This window comes from Spermophilus citellus (assembly GCF_964194105.1).
Source record: "Spermophilus citellus genome assembly, chromosome: 6".
Lineage (NCBI taxonomy): Eukaryota > Metazoa > Chordata > Mammalia > Rodentia > Sciuridae > Spermophilus > Spermophilus citellus.
Genome location: NC_138187.1, coordinates 14,750,371 through 14,772,257, shown reverse-complemented (window position 1 = coordinate 14,772,257; position 21,887 = coordinate 14,750,371). Strand labels below are relative to the sequence as shown.

The 21,887-nt window shown below is 41.0% G+C and overlaps 1 protein-coding gene across 1 annotated transcript in view; it reads left to right on the top strand.

Moving 5' to 3' along the window:
- Positions 1-7,024: 7,024 nt before the first annotated feature.
- The window catches only part of DNAH3 (dynein axonemal heavy chain 3), a gene marked incomplete at both ends in the record, with an annotated part of 147,975 nt that continues 133,112 nt past the window's right edge, over positions 7,025-21,887 (top strand). The window contains 8 exon segments of the mRNA XM_081298257.1: positions 7,025-7,039; positions 7,043-7,072; positions 8,963-9,067; positions 9,606-9,828; positions 13,387-13,459; positions 13,846-14,014; positions 16,536-16,725; positions 19,264-19,459. Of these exon segments, the coding sequence (XP_081154383.1) occupies positions 7,025-7,039; positions 7,043-7,072; positions 8,963-9,067; positions 9,606-9,828; positions 13,387-13,459; positions 13,846-14,014; positions 16,536-16,725; positions 19,264-19,459 (1,001 nt within the window).

Sequence of the window (21,887 nt, the reverse complement as noted above, 5' to 3'; positions counted from 1 at the left end):
TCGGCTCGACTCGGCCCCGCCCCTTGACTCTGCTTGGCCCCGCCCCTCGGCTCGGCTCGGCTCCATTCGGCTCAGCTGGCTCCTCAGCCCGCGATGGGAAGGAGTGGGCCCAGACGCGCCGATCCGCGGTGCCGCAGCTTGTGCGAGCGCTCGCTCCACACACCTGTGGAGCCACCCTGACTAGTTCTGAGAGGTTTATAGAAGTGCATTCTGAGACTTAGAGATCTCTCCTACACCCACGGCTTGGAGTAAAAATTCTCCGGTATCCCCAGGCAGGTATAGAATGGCAGCTGAGAAAGGAGGGTTTCCCCTCTAAGATAGCCAGCACCACTCTTCTGGAAGCGTCTCTGGAGCTAGAAAGCGTCATGAGGAACCGCCTTGACTGGATGGAGGGTTTTCACCATTACTCCTCAGATGCAAATGTCATCAGCCAGTGAGAACCTTAGAGATGGATTTGTATTATTGTTTCCATTTTACAGATGAAAAAGTTGAGAGGCAGAGAGAAAAAATAAATAAACCCAAATCCCACGGCTCACAAGGAAGCCATGTTTCCTGACCCTATATCCAGACCTGAGGAGAGGATTTCTCAATAGCAGTGCTATAACCATTATGGATGGGAAAATCATATTTCTGGGCACAGAAATTCTGTTGCTGAAATAACAGGCCCCCCTTCAGCTGTGACAACCAAAAATGACCCTAATAGGGGTGGGGGGTGGGGGTGCCAGCAGGAGAAAGTCATTCTAGTTTGAGAGTCACTGCCATTGAGCATAGGAGTAAAGACCATAGGCTGAGGTCCAGCTGTCCTGGGCTCTGGCCCCATGGCTGTTTCTTACCGTGTTACCTGGGAGGAGTTAACTTTTGAGCCATGGCTTCATCCATAAAACCCAGATGCTAGTTGCTACTGAATAATTTTCAGGCTTTCTTTCCAAGGACCTGTGTAGACATCTCTTTTCTGTGGCCTGTGTCTATATCCACCTGGAAAATAACCCATAAGATAAAGAGAGGTCACATAAAGAGAGGTTCTAGTGAGGACTGCTAACAATGGCTGTCAAGAACGAAGGCACTATTGGGCACATAGTGGAGCTTCAAAAATATTCAAGTGTGTAATTACTTCTACCACCTTATATTTCTAAAAATAACTAGGCAGGTAGATAGTGAAATAAGTTTAGGAATGATGATGGTGGTGGTGGTGGTGGTGGTAAAGATAAACCAAGGGATCCTGCTCAATGTCTTCCACAACAAAAGAAAAGGGAAGCTAACAGAAGAGTTAGGAGACCTTGGATAGACAAGTATCTATCCCTAAATTGTTAAGTTTCAGGCTATCTTGCTGGCTTTGTGCACTTTGCTCAGCTGTAATGTGATGGGTTCCCCACCCAGGAAAAGATTCATTTGTTTTCCACTAAGGCCTTGTCATCCTCACTCCCTGGGTGGACCTCACTCTGGAAAGCTGAATTGGGCTTCTACTGGGCTTTGTGTTTATGGCGCCATCTAGGGGCACCTGTGTGAATCCTCAAGTTCCTCCCACCTCTAGCATTTTTGTCAGTGGTGTGGATCCAGCATCTTCCCATAGCATCAGGTCTTGGCTTTTGATGAACATTTAATGGATCAGTTAAAAAAGTCCACTTGCAGCCTTCTCTATGCCTTTCCGCAATGACTTGCTGCAGCGGACTAAATGTGTTCCTCCCAGTTTCACATGGTGAAGTCCTTTGTCCAATGTGATGGATTAGGAAGTGGGGACATTAATTATGTCATGAAATTGAAGCTCTTATGAATGGCATTAGTGTCCTTATAAAAGGACCCCTGAGAGCTCTCTCGCCTCTTTCTGCAATGAAAAGAAGAAGATACAAGAAGTTGATAGTTTGCAACCTGGAAGGAGAGCTTCTCACAGGAACAATCCCCCTCCTTGGCCCACCCCCAAACACCACCATGCTGACACCCAGAGCTTGGCCTCCTAGCCTCCAGAACTGAGAGAAGTAAATTTCTGTTGTTTGTAAGCCACCTAGTCTATGGCACTTTATTCTAGAAGCCCTAGTGGACTAAGACACTCGGCTCTAGTTAAGCAATAATTTCAGGTCTCAGAAAAGATCTACCAGGAACACTTGGCTCTGAATAAGGCATGTATGAAAATTCCCTAGCAACAGATTGAGCCCCTAAACTGTTAGTACCACAGAGACAGAACCAACTGGGAACCTGACTGAACTCTCCTCCCAGGTTAGCAGACTTAGCAAATATAAATAGGACACTCAGTTAAATTTCAATTTCAGGTAAACAACAGACACCTTTTTGGTATAAGTATCCCCCAAATATTGAATGAGACATATTTATCCTGAGAAATTGTTTACCTGAAACTCTGATTTAACTGGGCATCCTGTGGTTTTATCTGGCAAACCTAGGCACTTGGAGTTGAGGGGTTTGAAGATCTTGAGGCTTGCATCCTCTCTTGGAAATTATTATTTTTTTAAAGAGAGAGAGAGAGAATTTTAATATTTATTTTTTAGTTTTCGGCGGACACAACATCTTTGTTTGTATGCGGTGCTGAGGATCGAACCCGGGCCACACTCATGCCAGGCGAGTGCGCTACCGCTTGAGCCACATCCCCAGCCCTCTTGGAAATTATTGAAAAGAAAGATAAGTCAGATGACAGACATACATATATAGTAATATTGTTATTATGATTATATCATATTGGTTTGATGTTTTTGAACACAGCTAGTTTTTCAAGCACATTAAATTTCAGATGGAAGCTCACACACAAGGTCATAGGTCTCATTAACCCTGAACCAGGTCCTTTCTAATTCTTCACTTCCTTGGATATGAGGTTTCACATGCAGTACAGGAAGCCTGATGATAATGTCTAAATATAAATGTCACATTTATGTCTAAGCCAAAGTCTCAAAACCTTCCACTGGCTCTTTTATTCCAAATACTATTTAAAACCTGTATTCAGTTATCTCTCACTATCCACAAGGGATTGGTTTCAGGACCCCTTGTAGATACCAAAATCCTTGGATATTCAACTCTCTTATATTAAATGGTATAGTATTTGCATTTAACTTACACATATCCTCCTGTACACTTTAAATCATTTATACATTACTTAAAATACCCAATTATAATGTAAGTCCTGCATAATTGTTATACTAAATTGTTTAGGAAATAATGATAAAAGAAAGACTGTACACATTCAGTACAAACAACAAACACATTTCATTTCTTGAATATTTTTAATCCACAAGTGGTTGAACCCCAGATGTGGAACCCACAGATACAGAGGGCTGACTTTTACACTTTATGGTAGAAAATAGAAACATGTAAGAGATGAGGAAGCTTAGGTTATTTTGGAAGTATAGAGAATCCAACTTTGAGGGTACAGTGAGAAAAAGAAGAAATGGAAGTACTTAGTGCTATGTAGTACTCTCCAAAGGAACTCAGAAATGTTTGTGTTCTGGAAAGTTTCTCAAGGAAAGAGCACTGGACTTGGAGTCATCAGGATAGGGTTCAGATTTTATCAGCATTGCTTATGAGTCATGCCAAATGGAGAGAGTTATGCACCTCTCTGTTTTGGATTCCTTGTCCTTAAAATGGGAACATTATGGGATTTGGGGGAAAACTGAAGATTGAAAACAAAAGTCCAGTTTGGTTTTGAGAGGACTGTAAAAAGCAGCCTTGTAAGAAATGCTTTGAGTATTTGGGCAGCCACTAATCTTAGCACTTGCATACATGTGTGCTTACATTTATGATACTATTGATGTTAGCTGCAATATTTTTAGAAGGCTTATTGTATCAGGGACCAAACTGTCTCAGGACTGAAAAGATTCCCAGGATGCAGGACTTACAGTGTTGAAACTGGGAAAGTTCTAGCCAAACTGGGTAGACTGGCTATCTTTTTACTATGTCCAAATTGTCATATATGCATTATTTCATTAAACCTTCAACACATTATTGTCTTATTGCAAATGAAAAGTCCACTTGAAGAGATGAAGTAATTTGCTCAAGCCATGGCTAATTAATGGGAAGAGCAGGATCTGAGCCAGTCCTATCCAGCTATAGATCCCAAGAACAGAAACCTCTGGTCAGTGCTTTCAGACCTATTCAAAGGCATCTTCTCTTTCTGCCACACTTCTGCATTCCTGAGCCATTGCTAAATACCTTCCCACTGTCCCTTCTGCTATCAACACTTCCTGCTGCCCAGCTGAGCTTCCAGCAAAGGGAGTCTGCAAGACAAGGAGCTAGGTCAAGCCCAGTCTTGTATGTAGGCATAGCAGAGGCCCCTCCTTCCCTTAGCAACAGACGCTGGTGCCTGGTTACTGGCCCTGGGGGCTGGGTACAGGATCCACCAGAGTTAAAACTGCTCCAGGACGAGGCAGAGGGGAAATAGCCCAGCTGCAAGGGGTGTTGTTTGGGAAAGTGAGACCTCCCTCTTCTCTATAATAATATCTAATTCTGCTTCCATTGTTTCCTCTACAGGAACCTTGGTGTGTTCCCAGAAGAGTTCCAAGAGAAGACCTGCTCAGGGAAAGGAGGAGCGAATGTTACAAGGAATAGGAACTGAAGCAAAAAACCCAGAAGAACCCCAGTGTTGCCCCTTCATTCTTTAGCTCCTCTTCCTCTCCTCTTCTACCAGGAAACTCCTCAGGGAAGTGTATGACCTCAGAGAGGCAGCCCTGTGAATGGAGCTTTCAGGACATCCAGAAAGTTCCATTGTCTGTGTCATCCCCATTATGCTATAAGGAATTGTGGATTTCAGGCGACTAGATAGTTGAGGAGCATCCCTGGAGGAGCCAAGAGCTCTTTATTCATTTTTCAAATAGGTACAATTAAAGTGGACACCATGAGCAACATGGATTACTCTCAGAAGGTAGGTGTGAATTTTAAGGCATGTTTCCTCAACATGAAGGGAATCGGAGAACATGTGGAAAGAGGGATGTTTGGCTCATAGACCAGGGGCACATTAGGTACCCTTGATCTAGCAAGGGTGTTAATTGCATTTCCATGGTGTGCACTTTGAAACATGATTTTTGATGAATTAGAGTTTTGGAAATACTTAGGTTTCACTGTGAAAATATTAGTAGATATATTTTCCTTTTCCTACCCTTCAAGGGTCACTACACCATATATTTCAACCAAGAGTTTCCAATCCCAGCAGTTCCCAAACTTCTGGGGCATATCTTAAAAATAGAGTCTTGGTCCCCACCCCACAAAGATTCTAATCCAGAAGATTTGGAGTGGGGCTATGACATAATCTATGTTCATCTTAAGACCCAAGTGATTCTAGTGTAACAGATTCTTGGCTGAGCATTTGGGAACTGCCTCCAGAAGGACATGAGGACATGCAAATATCACGGCTAATTAGAAATAAGCCATCTAGTTCTACCCAAGTTACATGTCAGAATCTTGGTTGTAGAAGTCAAGATCCACTGGGTTGCCATTTAATTTATAAGAATTAAAGTAGATTTGCTGATAATACCCAAGCCCATGCTATAAAATGAAAGGTTCTCACATTTACCAAAGAAAAGACTTTTTTTTTAAAAGGTATTGAGGACTGAACCCACGGGCACTTTACCACTGAGCTACATCCCCAGACCTTTTTATTTTTTATTTTGAGACAAGGTCTCACTAAATTGCTTAGGGCCTTGCTAATTTGCTGAGGCTGGCCTCAAACTTGCCATCCTCCTGTCTCAGCTTCCTGAGTTGTTGGGATAATAGGTGTGCACCACAAAGAAGAGACTTAAGTATTCATAATTTTTTAATAAACACTTCACATAGCCAGATAGTTCTTACAAAAACCTCCTATCTTTTCCCCTTAAAGGTACCATAGAGAATTCTTAGCCAGTCAAGAAACCTCCCTTTGTTCTGGAATTGATTTCTAAATTTGCTGATCTTGCAAGTGTTCCGTCTATTCCTGTCCCATGAATTGAGATGTTTTCTGTTATCAGGGTATTTTTTACTCTTTGTGTGTAAGTCTTAGTCTGTGTCTGTGAACTAGCTCAGAGTTGAATTTGTTTCTGAAGAGCTTCTGTTGTGTTCTACAGAAGCTCGTGGTTTCCTTTCTTCATTATCCCAAGTATGGCTTATCTATTGCATGGCTAGGTATCTTTGTTCTCTCCTCTAAGCATCTTTTATTGACTCAGCTATTTCCATGTTTATCACTTGGATGATCATTTCTCAATATGGAGGGACATAAATATAATTCATCATGCCTCAAACCCAAAAGAATCTATGAGCTTAAGTAAACAAGAAGTACAAGTTGAATCCAGGGTTCCTGTTGATGTCATTGAAACTCTCTTCTCTTTTGGGGAACTCTGCTTGCTTCTATGTTGGCCTTAATCCAAGGCAGACTTTTCCCCATGTTAGACAAAGATGACTATCAGAAACTCTAGTCATAAACATCCTGACAACGACTTTAATGAAGAGAGAGTGTACTTCTTTCTCAATAGCTCTAGCAAAAGTGTCAGGAAATACTTTTGTCAACCCAGCTTGGGTCTTGTGCTTCTCCCTGAACCGGTGACTGTGCCCAGGAGGCCAGAGTAGTCTGATTGATCAGACTGTGCCTTCTCCTGGAGCCAGGGGCTGGGATCAGCCACATATTATAACATGGACTGAAATGAGAGTAGAACTGGTTATGCCCACTAGGGCTCTAGTTTACCTCTTTTGGTGGGAAGAGTAACTTCCCAAATGGTGTTAGGGCTGAAATCAGATTTTTCTCACACTGAGCAGAAACACAAATGTCAAGACCACTTCCCAAAGAATGTCACCATTCTCCTTGACTGCAGAAGGTCAGAGATTTTTGGTTTTAATTATTCATTCTCACTCTTGCTGTACTTTCTTCAGGTGTTCCAATTTTGTGGTGTTTGCTCATTTCTCTTTTAATAAAGATTTTTATTTGAAACAGATTTAAAAAGCTAGGCCAAAGGAAAGATTTCCACTGACCACAGAACCTTCTTGCTTGCAAAACACAATACAGACAGCACTAACTTATCAACTGATACATGTCTTCCGCCTGGGATCCTGAAAGAAATAATGAATGACTTCATATCCCTGAAAGTACTTCTGCCAATATCTTCCGTGGATGGTACGGAACCTGCTTTGGTTGACCATATTCCTTTCTGATTGATGCTGGAAATTTCCATTTTGTTCACTTCATCAATATACATGTGGCTTTAAACCCAGTAATGGAAGAAAGAACTCCTGGAGATGACCTGTCAGTTCTCAGATCCTGGAGATTGAGGTCAAGAGCAGAAAGGCAGAGACCGTGATTTAAATCAACATTGTAAGATAAAAAAAGCAGGGTCAGTAGTTCTCAAACACATCATATAAAGATGAAGCATCCATGATCTGAAGAAAGGTACTTTGATGTACCTAATATGCCACCATTTTTGAGAATCACCAAATTAGGCCATGAGAACAATGAATCCATTGCATGTTCTTAAGAATCCCAACCCATCTTTGTTTATGGGCTTGCATGTTTTCCTTTAATTTTAAGGTCCATGTGATACTTGCCATTTCCAATGTGTTGTGCAGAGTGGTGTGTATTTAAAAGTCACCATGGTAGGCAAGTCTGCCTCTTATGTGGCTGAGATGTGTTACCCATCATCCCTGGGCCTTAGTTTCATCAGCTAGAATATGGGTATAAGAAATCTCATAAGGTTGTACAATGCCTGGCACATAATAATTTGGAATCATGCTAGAAATTATTGCTACTACTATTATTTAATGAGGTAGGTACTTCAGGGGAGATAATGGACATTAGCATGAATCAGCAGGGAGGGGTTTATTGAGGCATGGTGGGAGGCACTGATAATACTGAGTCAAATGCCACTCATCTACCCTACCCCTCACCAATGAGTTGCTTAACATAATTTTCAAATTATGTTTAATATAATTTCCAAATAAATAAAATCTATATAATAATGTCTCATTTTACAGAAGAGTTAAGTCCAAAGTCATTGCTTAAGGTCAAAATCAAAGAGCCAATATTTCCCCCTTGATATTCCTCCAAACCATCTTTAAACTGCTATATAGAAACACCTCCCCATAGATCTAGGCCAATAGTTTTTTTCTCCAGTGTTGGAACAAATTGCAACTTCTCTGTCACAGCCCCAAATGAAATAGTTGTCTTAGGTATGGGGAATGAGTCTTTTTTTTTTTTTTAAGCTGAAAATTGAACCCAGGGACACTTTACCACTGAGCCACATCCACAGCCCGTTTTATTTTTTGAGACGGGTCTTGCCATGTTACTTAGGGCCTGGCTAAGTAGCTGGGGCTGACTTTGAACTTGTGATTCTCCTGACTCAGCCTCCAGAGCTGCTGGTATTATAGGCATGTGCCACTGTGCCCCAAAGGATTGAGTCTTAAGACAAAAACACATATGAATACTATTCAACAGTACTGTCACCTTCACCTCTGTTCAGAAGAGGTGGAGAGGTACTTGGAAACTGAGAGTGACTGGAAGACACACATTCACACCTACCTAAGGCTCATTCCCAAGTCTCCACCATGTGATGAAATGGAGGACTTACACACTCAGGCTTTTTAAAGGTAGCACAGTGTTGCTTGTGTGTATGTTAAAACACATATAACATGCAATGCTACTGCCCTGAGCAGATTTCTCTTTGGAACTTTATGTATATGAAATACAAGAGTTAGTTTTTTAAAGTGACCCCCCTTTTACCAAGAATAGGGTATCTTGGGGCACCCTCAGAATCTGGGCTTTTCCTAAGGGGGGGGGATTACCCAAATCGGTTCATAGAGGGAAAACCAAGGAAGAGACACCAGAGGGATAGACAAACTGGTGCTAAAAAAATTAAATATATTTAATAAATGGAGGTGGAATGGGTGTTCTGTAGGCAGAACTGTGTGCCTAAAATCTTTCCTGGGGATTTATTTAATCCTTAACTAGTCCTTAACCCTTCAGGGTTAAGTCCTAATTCCTGACAAGTGCCTTTGTTCCCATTCCCCACAGTTCTCCAGGAGTGACTCCATACATCACATGAGCCACTCCCAGGGACGCCCAGAGCTGCCCCCGCTGCCTGCCTCAGCCAATGAGGAACCTTCTGAACTCTATCAGGTATGTGCCCCTGGCTGCCAGACCTGCTGTTGAGGGTGGCAAGGTAAAGAACTTGTTGAATACCTTCTGTTGGTATTCAGTAGGTGCTGGTAGGGGACAAACAGTCCGACTTGACAAATAGGTTTAGTGGCTTTGGTTATGAGAAAGAGCCACACAGTTGTATGTAGGGGAGTTAGAATCTGTCTTTCCCATTAACCTGCTGTCTAATTGAAACTCTCCGAACTACTCCATCTTTCATTGTAAAAGGAGGGTCATTCTTCCTCTCTTATAGTCATGTCCATAAGAAATAAAAGCAAGAGATGCAAATCACCTGACTCACAAAGTTGTTGAATGCCAGCAGTTAGCCTTGGCCTTAGAAATCATGCTCACAGTAGTCAGAGAGTTGCAATTGGTGTCTATTCAGAAAATATTTCCACTAAGTGCCGTGTGGAGAAGAAGCATAGCATAAAGGGTGTGAAACTCAGTCTCATGTGAACAGAGCTCAGGCTCATGGGAGATGTCTCTGATCAAGTCTTGCTTTGCATTGCTTCTCTTTTAGACTGTCATGTCGCACAGCTTTTATCCCCCATTGATGCAACGTACATCATGGACCCTGGCTGTGCCCTTCAAAGAGCAGAACCACCACCGTGGACCCAGCGACTCCATTGCCAACAACTATTCCTTGATGGCCCAAGACCTGAAGATGAAAGACCTGCTGAAGGTCTATCAGCCAGTCAACATTAGTATCCCTAGGAACAGGGCTAGTCTGGGGCTGCCATCAGGTACTTGTAGCAGTGTGCAATGTTTTGTGTAGAATGGAGCTTTTCAGTGGAACTTCTAGGTTCTAGTTCTGGCTCTACTACCTCCTCTTCAGCTAATTTTGAATAACTTCATAGAGCCAAACCCTCCTCATCTATGAAATGGAAATTATTCTCATGACTCACATTAATGGATCATTTGCATATACCAGGCACCGTTCTATGTATTCGTACCATGAGTGCTGCATCACACATTATCAAGAAATGTCATGACTTAAAGCAACCAGTATTTATTATTTCACAATTTCTGTAGGTCATGAATTTGGGCCTGGTTTAACTGGGTAGCTCAGGGTCTCATGAGCATGCAGTCAAGATGTCAGCCAGGGCCACTGACATCTAAAAGCTACTAAAAACTCATTCATATCCTTATATCATTGTTGGCTGTTGGCCATAGACACCAGTTTCTCACCATGTGGGCCTCTCCATAGGACAGTCAGTAGCATGGCTTCTGACAGCCCTTGAAGTGAGTGAAGGGGAAAGCAAGACAGAGCCAACAAGACAGAAATCATGCTGTTTCCAAAAACTTAATCTTCCAAATGATGTTCCATCATTTTCTAACATATTTTATTTGTTAAAAATGAATCACTAGATTAGCCCATACTCAAGAGAAGGGGATTATACGAAAGCATGGTACCAAGAAATAGAGATCCTTGGGGGCCATCTTGGAAGCTGTTTACCACAGTGCCTTACAGATATTAATTTATTTCATCTCACCAAGTACACATATATATGATTAAGGACATGCTTTAGTAATTTTATTTTTGTTAGATGTACTTTGGAGCCACTCAATCGATTCTGTCTCAAATTCTCATTTTCTAAAATTTTTCTTCCTGTGCTAAGTGAATTCCTTCACTATATCTTCTAATTTACTAATTTTCTCTTCAACTCTGTTCTATCTTTATTTTATCATGTCTCATAAGTGTTTATTATTTCACAACAGTATTTTTCCATTTTCATCCTTTCTAATGGGTTATATGTATGGTTTCTCCTAATTTCTTATTCTATTCTTATGGTCATAACCCTTTCAGAATTTGTTTATTAAATATATATGCACATCTCTAGGATGTTATCTTTGCATGCTTCTGCTTTAAGGATACACAGCAAACATTAAATACCAATTAAATACCAAAGTATTCAAGATCATTATACCTGGAAACTTAAGTTTGATGTTATAATTACTAATATCATGGTCATTATTTGTTCAAGCTGCCATAACAAAGTACCATAGACTGACCAAGTAGCTTACAAACAACAGAAATTATTTTCTCATGATTCTGAAAGCTGGGAAGTCTAAGATCAAGGTATCAGCAGATTCATTCTCTAATGAGGGCCTATTCTTGGTTCAGAGATGACTGTGTTCTCTCTGGGTTCTCTTATAAGGGCACTAACTCCCAAAGACCTTACCTTCAAATACCAGGATATTGTTTCAGCAGAAGCATTCAGTCTAAATTGTTATCATTTAACACTTTTCTTAAATAGTAATTATTGTAATAATTATATTTTCCCATTGTGTATTTTGAAAATTTTTTATCTATGAATAATTAGTGCTAATACCTCCCAGACTTAATTGTCACAAGAATTTTCAGCCTAGTCAGAGTCTTGAGGATGAACTGCTAACATGCTTTCTGCAAAACAGAGAGCCAGCAAGACAGAAATTGCTAAGTATCTGTCATTCAAGTTCTTGTTTGAGTTGAATTATGTTTATTATTAATTAAAGGATATTTGTATTTGGAGGATGTTCAATATTTGTTTTGAAACAGTATTGGTATAGCTGCATTATTTCCATTGTGTGCATCTTTCCCTCGACTGTTGAGTTTATTAGCTATCTTTCTTGGTATAGTTTTTTCTCATGTGTGCTGAGATTTTAGTTTGCAGGCCTATGTTGAAAGGCTTTCCAACCTTTTTGCTGCATGCTTCCCTCTATTTTTTTATTGAGTTATAATTTACAGACAATAATACATGCAGATCCTAAATGTTGAGTTCAGTGGTATTTGACAATTGTTTATAACATATATATAACACATATATATGTTTATAACATATATATGTCACCCAAACATGATATAGAGAAGTACCATCACTAGAGACAGTTCATTTGTGCCTCTTTCTAATCAAATCTCTCCCTTACCTCACACCATCCCACCCCAGAGTAACCAGCTCCTAATTCGGTCACCGCAGATAAGTTTTTCTTGTTCTCACATGTAAATGCAGTTATGTAGTGTGGACTATTTTGATGAATTCTTCTTAATCTAATTTTTTTCCTGTGTCTCCATCTGGCCTTTCAGGACCCCATGTTGTCCCCACTGTCATACACTGATGCTGAGGCTCCCTTCCTAAGGTGATACTCAGGGATGTTATAGATCTGGTCTCTGAGGCCTGGTGAACCTTTCTGAGTCATGTCTAGCTGCCATATGAACCGATGACACATGTGCTTTTTCTGCGTGGCAATGTTGCTCTCTTTACAGCCTTGCTTCAGTCCTGGTTTCTGGTTCTAGGTTCCAGCATCGTGGGTGTCGGGCTGGGGATGTGGAGCAGTGGTAGAACACCTGCCTGGTGTGCTCAAGGCCCTGGCTTCAATCCTAGCACTGCAAAAAGCAAACAAATATGTAGACAAATGCAAAGAGTATTTTGTCTATTATTGTGTTTAGAGAATATTAAGAAGCTCAAAATGTGAACTCAAAATACATCTTAACTGGGAGTCTTCAATTCTCTTGGTTTCCTCCAAGTGTCAATTTAATATTAGTATGTGTTTAACTTTTTTTATTAATTATCAATTTCTTTGGGCTAAAGCCTTTAGCAAGTAATACTATTTAGTATATAACATAATAATAATTTAACAATATGATTAAATTTAATATTCAATAAATAATAATTTAATAAATATTAATGTAAGATTAATAATACCTTCATGGATACTATTGAATTTAATATTTATAATTGATATTACTAAATTTAATGATGAGTTTGATATAAAATTTATTTTAAAACATTGATTTTATTCATAGTTACCTTCTATTTATTGCAAATGATACTGTTTTCTGTTTGTAATTATTATATACTTGTTACAAATGATACTTTTTTTTCTATTTGTGATCATATAAAATTTCCTCTAAAAATAAACGTACTAAGTTTAAAAGCCTGAATCTATTTAAAGAGAAATATTAAATAATAATACAACTGATGCTTAGAAATTGGAGCATACATTGCTGGGAGCCAATTGAGTAGGCAGTCGTCAATAGTTGTGGAATGTATAGCTGAGTGAGTGGGAGGTATGCTTAACCCCGGTTTACAGCTGGGGAAGCTGAGGCCTGGAGTGAGAAAGTCACTTCCTTCGGGTAGCACAAGTAATTAGTGACACATGTGGGAGCAGAGCCCACCTCTCCTCTCTGGTGCCCCACACTCTGTCCATTCCCCTTAGTGTGCTCCTGGACTGTCCTAAGAGTTATATCCCTGTGGACAGAGAATGGCCCAAAACCACTGCCTACTCCTGATGTCTTTCTTTTCTTCACTGATGTCTTGCAGCAACCAAAAGCTCATCAGAGCCCAACAAGAAGAGAATGAAGTTCTGTCTCAAAGACAAAGAGGATTTTACTGGGTAAGGTATCACTGTGGACAACAGAGAGGGAAGGCCACTGGGCTGAACCTAAGAAGATTGTGGTCTCATTAAAGCCACTCTCTGCTTCTTGGTTTCAAAGCATTCCCACTCACCCAGCAACTTAGTTTTTTTCTCACCAACTGCCTTAATTCAAAACTTTCAGGTTCTAAGTGAAAATAAATTAACCAACTGAGCGAGAGCAGTGTGACATATCTTCGTGGTGTTCAGTGGTTGGGGTCATCTTTGAAGCACACACACATGCCATTAGATGATCCAGAGGAAAGAGTCTTCTGTTACCGAACCACACTCACCAGATTGGAGGAAGTGGGTCCAATGCCATAGTTTCTCTGTGGAGTACCAAGGGCTGAGCTGTTTCTATTTTCCAGGACCAAGTCACCCTGCTCCACATACTCATCCATGAAGAAGGAGGAGGACACAGCTGTCAGCCTCCCTGGAAGCAGACCAATGAGTCCAGAACAGCAGATTGATGTGATGTTGCAGCAGGAGATGGAAATAGAAAGTAAAGAGAAAAAACCATCTGAATTAGACATGGAGGTACGTTCTTTCTGGCCCTTTTCCCTTAGTGTGCTAAATGTTGTTCTTGGCATCTGAGGGATTCAAACTGGTCCAAACCACATGATAGACCTGAATGACTGTGTGTGTGTGTGTGTGTGTGAGAGAGAGAGAGAGAGAGAGAGAGAGAGAGAGAGAGAGAGAGAGAGAGAGAGAGAGACAGCAAAAGAGAGAGACTGAGAGAAATATAGAAAGAGAGTACTCTGACCTACTAAGTCTTAGAAATTGGTGCCCTTGGGTCCTTTTAGAACATAGGTGAACCATAAGCTAGAGTTATCTGATTTTTCAGAACAAGAAACAGGACACCCAGTCAAATTTGAATTTCAGATAAATAATGAGTAGTTTTTTAGTATCATTATATCCCAATATGTCCTTTTTTTTTTTTCCTGACAACCCTGTCATAAGCTGAATGTGGCCTGTAGATGTATTTTGAAAATGAGGGAAAACTCATCTAAGCTAGGTTTTCAATCTCTTTAAAAAACTTTAAAATATTTATAGCTGAGCTGGTTAACTTCCTCCCTTAAATGAGAAATAAATTCTCTAACTGGTCCTCGTCCTCACCAGTCTCTACTCTTATGTCTACCCAACTTTCATTCATTAGCATTACCTGCCTGGCTCCAGGTAGACATTTGAGTTTCCAATCCTTTTCTTAAAAGACAAAAGCTTTAGCACAAACAGCTTGTGGTTTTATAGTATGTAATAAAATAATTGATAATAGAACCCCACAGCAACTAGGTATATGCAATTGTCAAAATTCCATGCTAGACCCTTTAGCTTCTTGAAACCACTAGACACCTGGTACCATGATTATCCCCATCATCCAGGTGTGGAATTTGGGGTGAAGACTGATGGAGCAACTTGCTCAAGGTTACCCAGTAAGAGGCAAATCTAGATTTGGCTGTTCCCAAGTCTCTGTGCTCTTAAAGAGTTATGCAACGATTCTTAAACTTGCCTGAAGATAGGACTCACCTAGGTGCTTGTTAAACCTCCCTAACTACCTGAGGAGGGCCTGGTTAGCTTCATTTTAACAAGAACCCTACTTGCTGCTGCCCACCTAGGTGGTTCTTAAAGTCAGGGAAGTTTGGCACTACTGTCCTTTGCAGATGAGCTTTAGGATGGTTTGTTTCAGGAATTTTTGACTTTGCAATGGTGTGAAAGTAATACACATTCAGTAGAATCTCTACTTCTAATTGTGAAATTTGATCTTTTCCTGGGCTATACATATGCATCATGACACTCTCTTGTTGTACTTGGCAGTGGCAGTGAACTGTAGCTCCCAGACAGCCACACGATCATGAGAGGATACAAGCAATATCCACAGTGTGCTGTGTTGCTAAGCTAGGGTGTTTGGTAGGTTAGGTGGAGTAAATACATTTTCAACTTAGATTCGTCATTATAAGTCAAGGAGTGTCCTGTATAAGCTGCTACCTTTAAGGTTGGAAAGAAGTGGGCTGCAAGTGGGTTGAGGCTGAAACCTCCTGTGTTAGTGTTTCATAGCTTTGACAAGAACAACTTAGAGGAGGGAAAGCTAATTCTGGCTCACAGTTTTAGAGGTCTCAGACCCTGGTTGGCTGACTCCATTACTTGAGGAAAGCTGCACATGATGGCAGACAGGCATGGTAGAGCAAAGCCACTCAGCTCCTGGCAGCCGGGAAGCAGAAAGAGAGAGAGATAGAAGAGAGTCAGGGACAGAGAGGCCATGGCCTGGGCCATACTTCCTCCCGCCACGCTCCACCTGCCTGTTGTTTTCACCAGTGCACAGTAAGTCCATTCAAAATATTAATCTATTTTAATCCATTAAATGGATTAATCTACTGATGAGGTCAGAGCCCTCTTGATCCTATCTTTTCACCTCTCTATTCTCTAATACCTGAGCCTGTGGACATTCCAGATCCAAACCATGACACCTCTTGTCCAAACTTTGTGCCTCTTGTTCAACTGAAATTATTCCTCCTCAAAGCTACCAGCAATTTAGGGGAAAACCCTACATAAACAACCTCCTGAAGTCCCCAGGTCACATCAAGCATTTTTATTTAGTTTTTGTGTTTATGATTTTTAAATTCAAAAGCCCACAGTTGGATTACAGGGGGGAAAAATCCTAAGGACTTTGGGGATATTTTCCTCACTGACAACTACAAGCCACAGGATTAAAGTGCTTTGTAGAGGATCATTCAGGAGGGCGAATTATTTGAGTCATTTTCGGATTTTGTCATTCGTCTTTTTAAAAGTCACTTAGTGTATACTAAGCAAGGCATTGACAAGTCCTTCATTATTGCCCCTAGTGAAAATCTCTCTGGCTTTGGTTGAATCTTCCAGAGCTATGGGAAAAACTTGTCAGTGATCTTGTTGCAAAAATGTGCCAGGCCAGAAAGAAGGATTGTAGCAAATGAAGAGTGGAGTTGGGTACTGCATGAACAGGATCCCTTGGCAGGTGATGGGTGGGACAGATGGGCACACTTACTCAATCATGACCTTTTTCTTGCTGATGACTTGTTCATGAAAGAGATACTGTTACTATTTGACTAATGGAATCCAAAAAGACATGATTACACCCCAAGAGGATGAAGTGATGGTTCGGATTTCAAAGCTGATTTCTACTGCATTGTTGACAAATCCCTCCCTGGTACCGCTGCTGGTCACCCTTGAGGAAGAGAAGGAAAACGACTATTACAGTAGCCTCATGAAAAGCATTGGTAAGTTGTGCTGCTATCAACATGGTTGTGGCTGTGTCCCTGTAGTATGCTGTTTTTAAGTCCTTTGGGTATAGACCAAGGAGAAGGATAGCTGGGTCAAATGGTGATTCCATTCCCAGTTTTCCAAGGAATCTCCATACTGCTTTCCATATTGGTTGCACCAATTTGCAGTCCCACCAGCAAAGTGTGAGTGTACCTTTTCTGCCACATCCTCGACAACACTTATTGTTGTTTGTATGCATAACAGCTGCCATTCTGACTGGAGTGAGATGATATCTTAGAGTAGTTTTGATTTGCCTTTCTCTAATTGCTAGCAATGTTGAACATTTTTTCATATATTTGTTGATTGATTGTATATCATCTTCTGAGAAGTGTCTGTTTAGGTCCTTGGCTCATTTATTGATTGGGTTATTTGTTTTTTTTGGTGCTTAGCTTTTTGAGTTCTTTATATACCCTAGAGATTAGTCCTCTATCTGATGTGTGAGGGGTAAAGATTTCCTCCCAAGATGTAGGCTCTCCATTCACCTCACTGATTGTTTCTTTTGCTGAGAAGAAACTTTTTAGTCTGAGTCCATCCCATTTATTGATTCTTGCTTTAAACTGTGGAACTAACCTAGATGCCCTTCAATAGATGAATGGATAAAAAAAAATGTCACACACACACACACACACACACACACACACACAATGGAATATTACTCAGCAATAAAAGAGAATAAAATCATGGCATTTGCAGGTAAATGGATGAAGTTAGAGAAGATAATGCTAAGTGAAGTTAGCTAATCCCCCAAAACCAAATACTGAATGTTTTCTCTGATATAAGGAGGCTGATTCACAGTGGGGTAGAGAAGGGGAGCCTGGGAGGAATAGATGAACTCTAAATAGGGTAGAGGGGTGGAAGGGGAAGGGAGGGGGCATGGGGTTAGAAATAATGGTGAAATGTGATGGACATTATTATCCAAAGTACATGTATAAAGACACAAATTGCTGTGAATATACTTTGTTTATAACCAGAGATATGAAAAATTGTGCTGTATATGTGCAATAAGAATTGTAATGCATTCCGCTGTCATATATAAATTTAAAAATTAATAAAAAAAGAAAAGCATTGGTAAGGATAAATTGGCACCAGCTTTCCCCTCACTTTATCATTTGCCACCTGGTTCCACTGAATGTGCCTAAAACATGAGTTTACCTTTAATTCAAATGTCCCCTCACCCCCGCCACCAACACCGATGGCCACACCATCAGTGTGCATTCACAGAAACTGGGGATAAAAGACAGATTCTGACTCAGGAGATCAGCCTCTGGGATGGAGCCAAGATCTTGCATCTCTAACAACCTCCCAGGTGACCCAGTGGGATTCACTAGGGACCATAGTGTGAGTAGCAAGAGCCCATTCAGACTTCAAAACCCAGCTCACCTCTTCACTCAAGTTTTTTTTTTCTCTCCCTACAACCATCAACGGTCCCTTTGTTCTCTGCACCCGTAGCACCTCTTGTTCCTACTTTCAACTCATTTGCCCTTCTAAGTTCTCTTGTGCTTTTATTTCTCTACTACTACTTCACACTGGGGCTGTCCTTTCATTTCTCCTGGGTCTTGTCTCCTGTGTCAGACTGTTAGCTCTTGGATGGAGATGGATGTGCTACTGATCCCCATTCCACTTATCATTAGCCCAGTATCTTGTGCATGTGGTAGGTCAGTGGGAAGGATTTGGTAATGGGTGGGCAGTGGGAGAAGCACATCCAACCACAGGGGTGATCCTGTTAGTTTTCCACCTTTCTATTCTCTCTTTACCAATTTGTCTGGTTATTTTTATTTTCTAACTAGCTTTCTAATGGTGTCAGTGTAATGGCCCCTGTCTATGATCATACAGAACCCAGCTCCTGAAAATAAACACATGAGGTCCTTCACTCCAATTTACTCCTCTATTTGCATCACCTCTAACCTCCTCACTTGTACCTGATCTTTCTGCTGCAGCACCTTGAGCAGGCCTAAAAGAGATGGTACTTCACCTCTTTATGCTCCTCCTTTCTCTTCCTAATAAACTCCTGTTCACTCTTTTGGATCCAGAACTAGAGTTTCTTCCTCTAGGAAGCTTTTACCCATCCTTCCTTAGCCTTAAAAACATCTGGTCTCTAAGTTGGCATTTTTATGTAACTGGTGTGATCAATTTGTTGATTTTGGGGTAAGTGTCTTGATATCAGAAATCAACTGTCGATGAAGGAGGTATTAGCATGCTTGTGCATTGTCATGCAAGATGCTGGGAATCCTAATGGGACTCAATCCCAGGTTTAAGTGCTTCAAACCATTGAGTTACACTCCTCCTTCCCATGAGATACCTTCAGAAAGAAAAGACATACCAATAGAGTGGAGCTTCCCCAGTGGAGTGACACCCAAGGACTGCCTAGGACCTTGCAAACAAAGGGGAATTTCCCAGTGTAAATGGACAGAGGCTCATTTGCATTGTTAAAGCTAGGAGCATGGGATATTCACGGTCCCTGACTAATAACAGGGTGTTTGCCCTCCTGGTTCTAGTTGATTACATCCTCATGGACCCACTGGAGAAAAAAAGACTCTTCATTGACAGCATCCCACGCATGTTTCCTCAGAGAGTGATCCGGGCCCCTGTGCCCTGGCACGCCACCTACAGGAATAACAAGAAGTGGAACGAGGAGCACCTGCACACGGTGAACCCCATGATGCTCATCCTGAAGAACCTGTGGTTTGAAGAGTAAGAAGTGACTTCCCTCCTGTCCTCTCCTTTCTTCATTGTTTCCACATAGAAGCAAGCCTCTTAGGTGGGGCACAGTGACATTTTGCTCTGACTGCAGCAAAATTAATCGAACAACAACAACAACAATAATAATAATAATAATAATAATAATAATAAAAAGAAGAAAAATCCTAGACCAAAAGTGCATATGAACTGTGACCGAGAACCCTACATGCAGGGTTAAGTGGCCGTCCTTGGTCTTGCTGGAGTACCTAGTGCCTCTGTGCACTGAACTTGGTTAAAGAGCAGATGCCTTGAGCCAGTCCCAGCTCAGGTCCACAGCCTAGCACTGCTGCTTCATAGGGAATGTGTGTGTGCTAGATCATTTCTGTGTCTTCCTTTTCTTATCTTGAAGTTTGAGAGTTCCTACTTTGTACGGTTGCTAGGAAGAATAAACCACTGAATACATGCAAAGTGCTTTGCACGGTGTCTGGTATAACCTAAGTACCCAGGAAGCATGGGTTCACCATAAGCTCCATCATGCTTATCTGCCTCTGTGAGGTGTGTAGGGGCTTGGGTCTCCTTTATGGAACACAGCCAGCAAGCTAGGGTTTCTTGGCTCTGTTTATAAGTGACTAAATTGGCCCCAGGAATTGCTGGAGTCTATAAGAGACGGGGGTGGGGGGGTGGGGTGGGGAGATTCACACTTTTTTCTCTCAATCATTTTTTTAAAAATTGAGATATACAGTGGTCACTTTCTATTCACAGGAGATTTGTTTCAGGATCCCTCACAGATACCACAATGAACAGATATTCAGGTCTCTTATAGAAGATGGCAATAGTGTTTGCATATCATCTACACACTTCCCACATACTTGAATCATCTGTGGATTACTTATAATATCTAGTAAATGCTATATACATACAAGGAGATAATACAAGGAAAAAATGTCTGTACATGTTTGGTACAGAAGCAATTTTTTTTCTGAAATGTTTTTAATTTGTGGTTGGTTGAATCCATGCCTGCAGAGCCCACGGATATGGAATGCCAACTGTAATTCACATTCCTTAAAATCCACTCTTTAAAAGTTCACAATGTGTTAGTTGTTAGTATATTCACAAATTTGTGCTATTCTCACCACTAATTTAAGAATATTTTCATCACCCCAAAAGAAACCCTGTACCTGTTAGTAGTCACACTCTAGTTTCTCTTCCTCTCAGCCCCTGGCAACTGCTATTCTGTGGATTTGCCCTATTTTGGACATTTTCTATAAGTGGAATTATACAAAATATGGCCTTTGCATCTACTTTCATTAAACATAATGTTTTCAATGTTTATGTGCATAGAAGCTCATATCAGTACTACATTCCTTTTTATGGCTGAATAATAATCCATAATATGGCCAGATTCCATTTATCCATTCACTGATTGTTCTGGAGGAGGATGAGGAGACTGTGAAGTTCTTTTTAGGCCCCTTACGAAGGGGTACAAGTCCTGGCAGGATAGTTCATTGAAAGGGCAGGCTAATGAAATGATTAACTACCAACATCTGGGTTCTTTGTTAGAAAAATAAGAGGCAGATATGTGGACCTGATTTTGATTGGCTAAAGTTATCAGCAAATTCTGTGCTTTTTTTGTTCTTTTTGAGGATCTTTAGTCTTTAACACGTTTAGTCTGAAGAGAGCTTTGTTGCTTGGACAAGCTATTTGTTTTTCTTACGCTTTTCTTATAAATTTATCTGTTTATTCATTTGTTTATGAATAAATGACAGGGCATCACTGAATTTGCCAGGCTGGCCTTGAATTGCAACCCATGGAATTACAGACATGGGCTACTGCACCCAGCTCATTTTTACTTAAGCACCCCTGGGTTCAATCCCTGGTATGAAAAAAAAATGAGGGGGGACCAAGGGTGAAGTTAATCTAGGAGAACCCACCAATGATAAGAAATAACCACATTCTCTTTTCTGAACAAAATTCAGTTTTCTAAGATATAGACATGTTAGAGAAAAGTAATTTTCTCAGAAATGTATAGTAATAATTTATAGAATCCACTCTGGAACTAGACTGCTGGGGTTCTGGTTCTTGTTTGGTCACTGGTGGACTATGTGATTTGGGGTAAATTAATCCCTCTGTGACCACTGGGTCCTGGGGATACGAGAATTGCAGACAGCAGGAGCAACCTGTTACAAAGGACCAAGGCAGTAGTATGCTGGGGGGTCCTAGGAAGAGTGTAGAGCGGGTGAGTTGGGGAGGGTGGTCGGAGAGGAGGGCAGAGAGGTGATGAGGTGATGGGGAGGACAGGGAGTAGAAGAGAGGCACAGGCTGTGGAGGACCTTGTGTGCCCTAGTCAAGGACTCTGGCTTTTACTCTGATAGGGGAAGTCATTGGAGGATTTCAAGCCGAGTGACATGATCTGGCTTGGATTTTAGAAAGAGCCACTTGA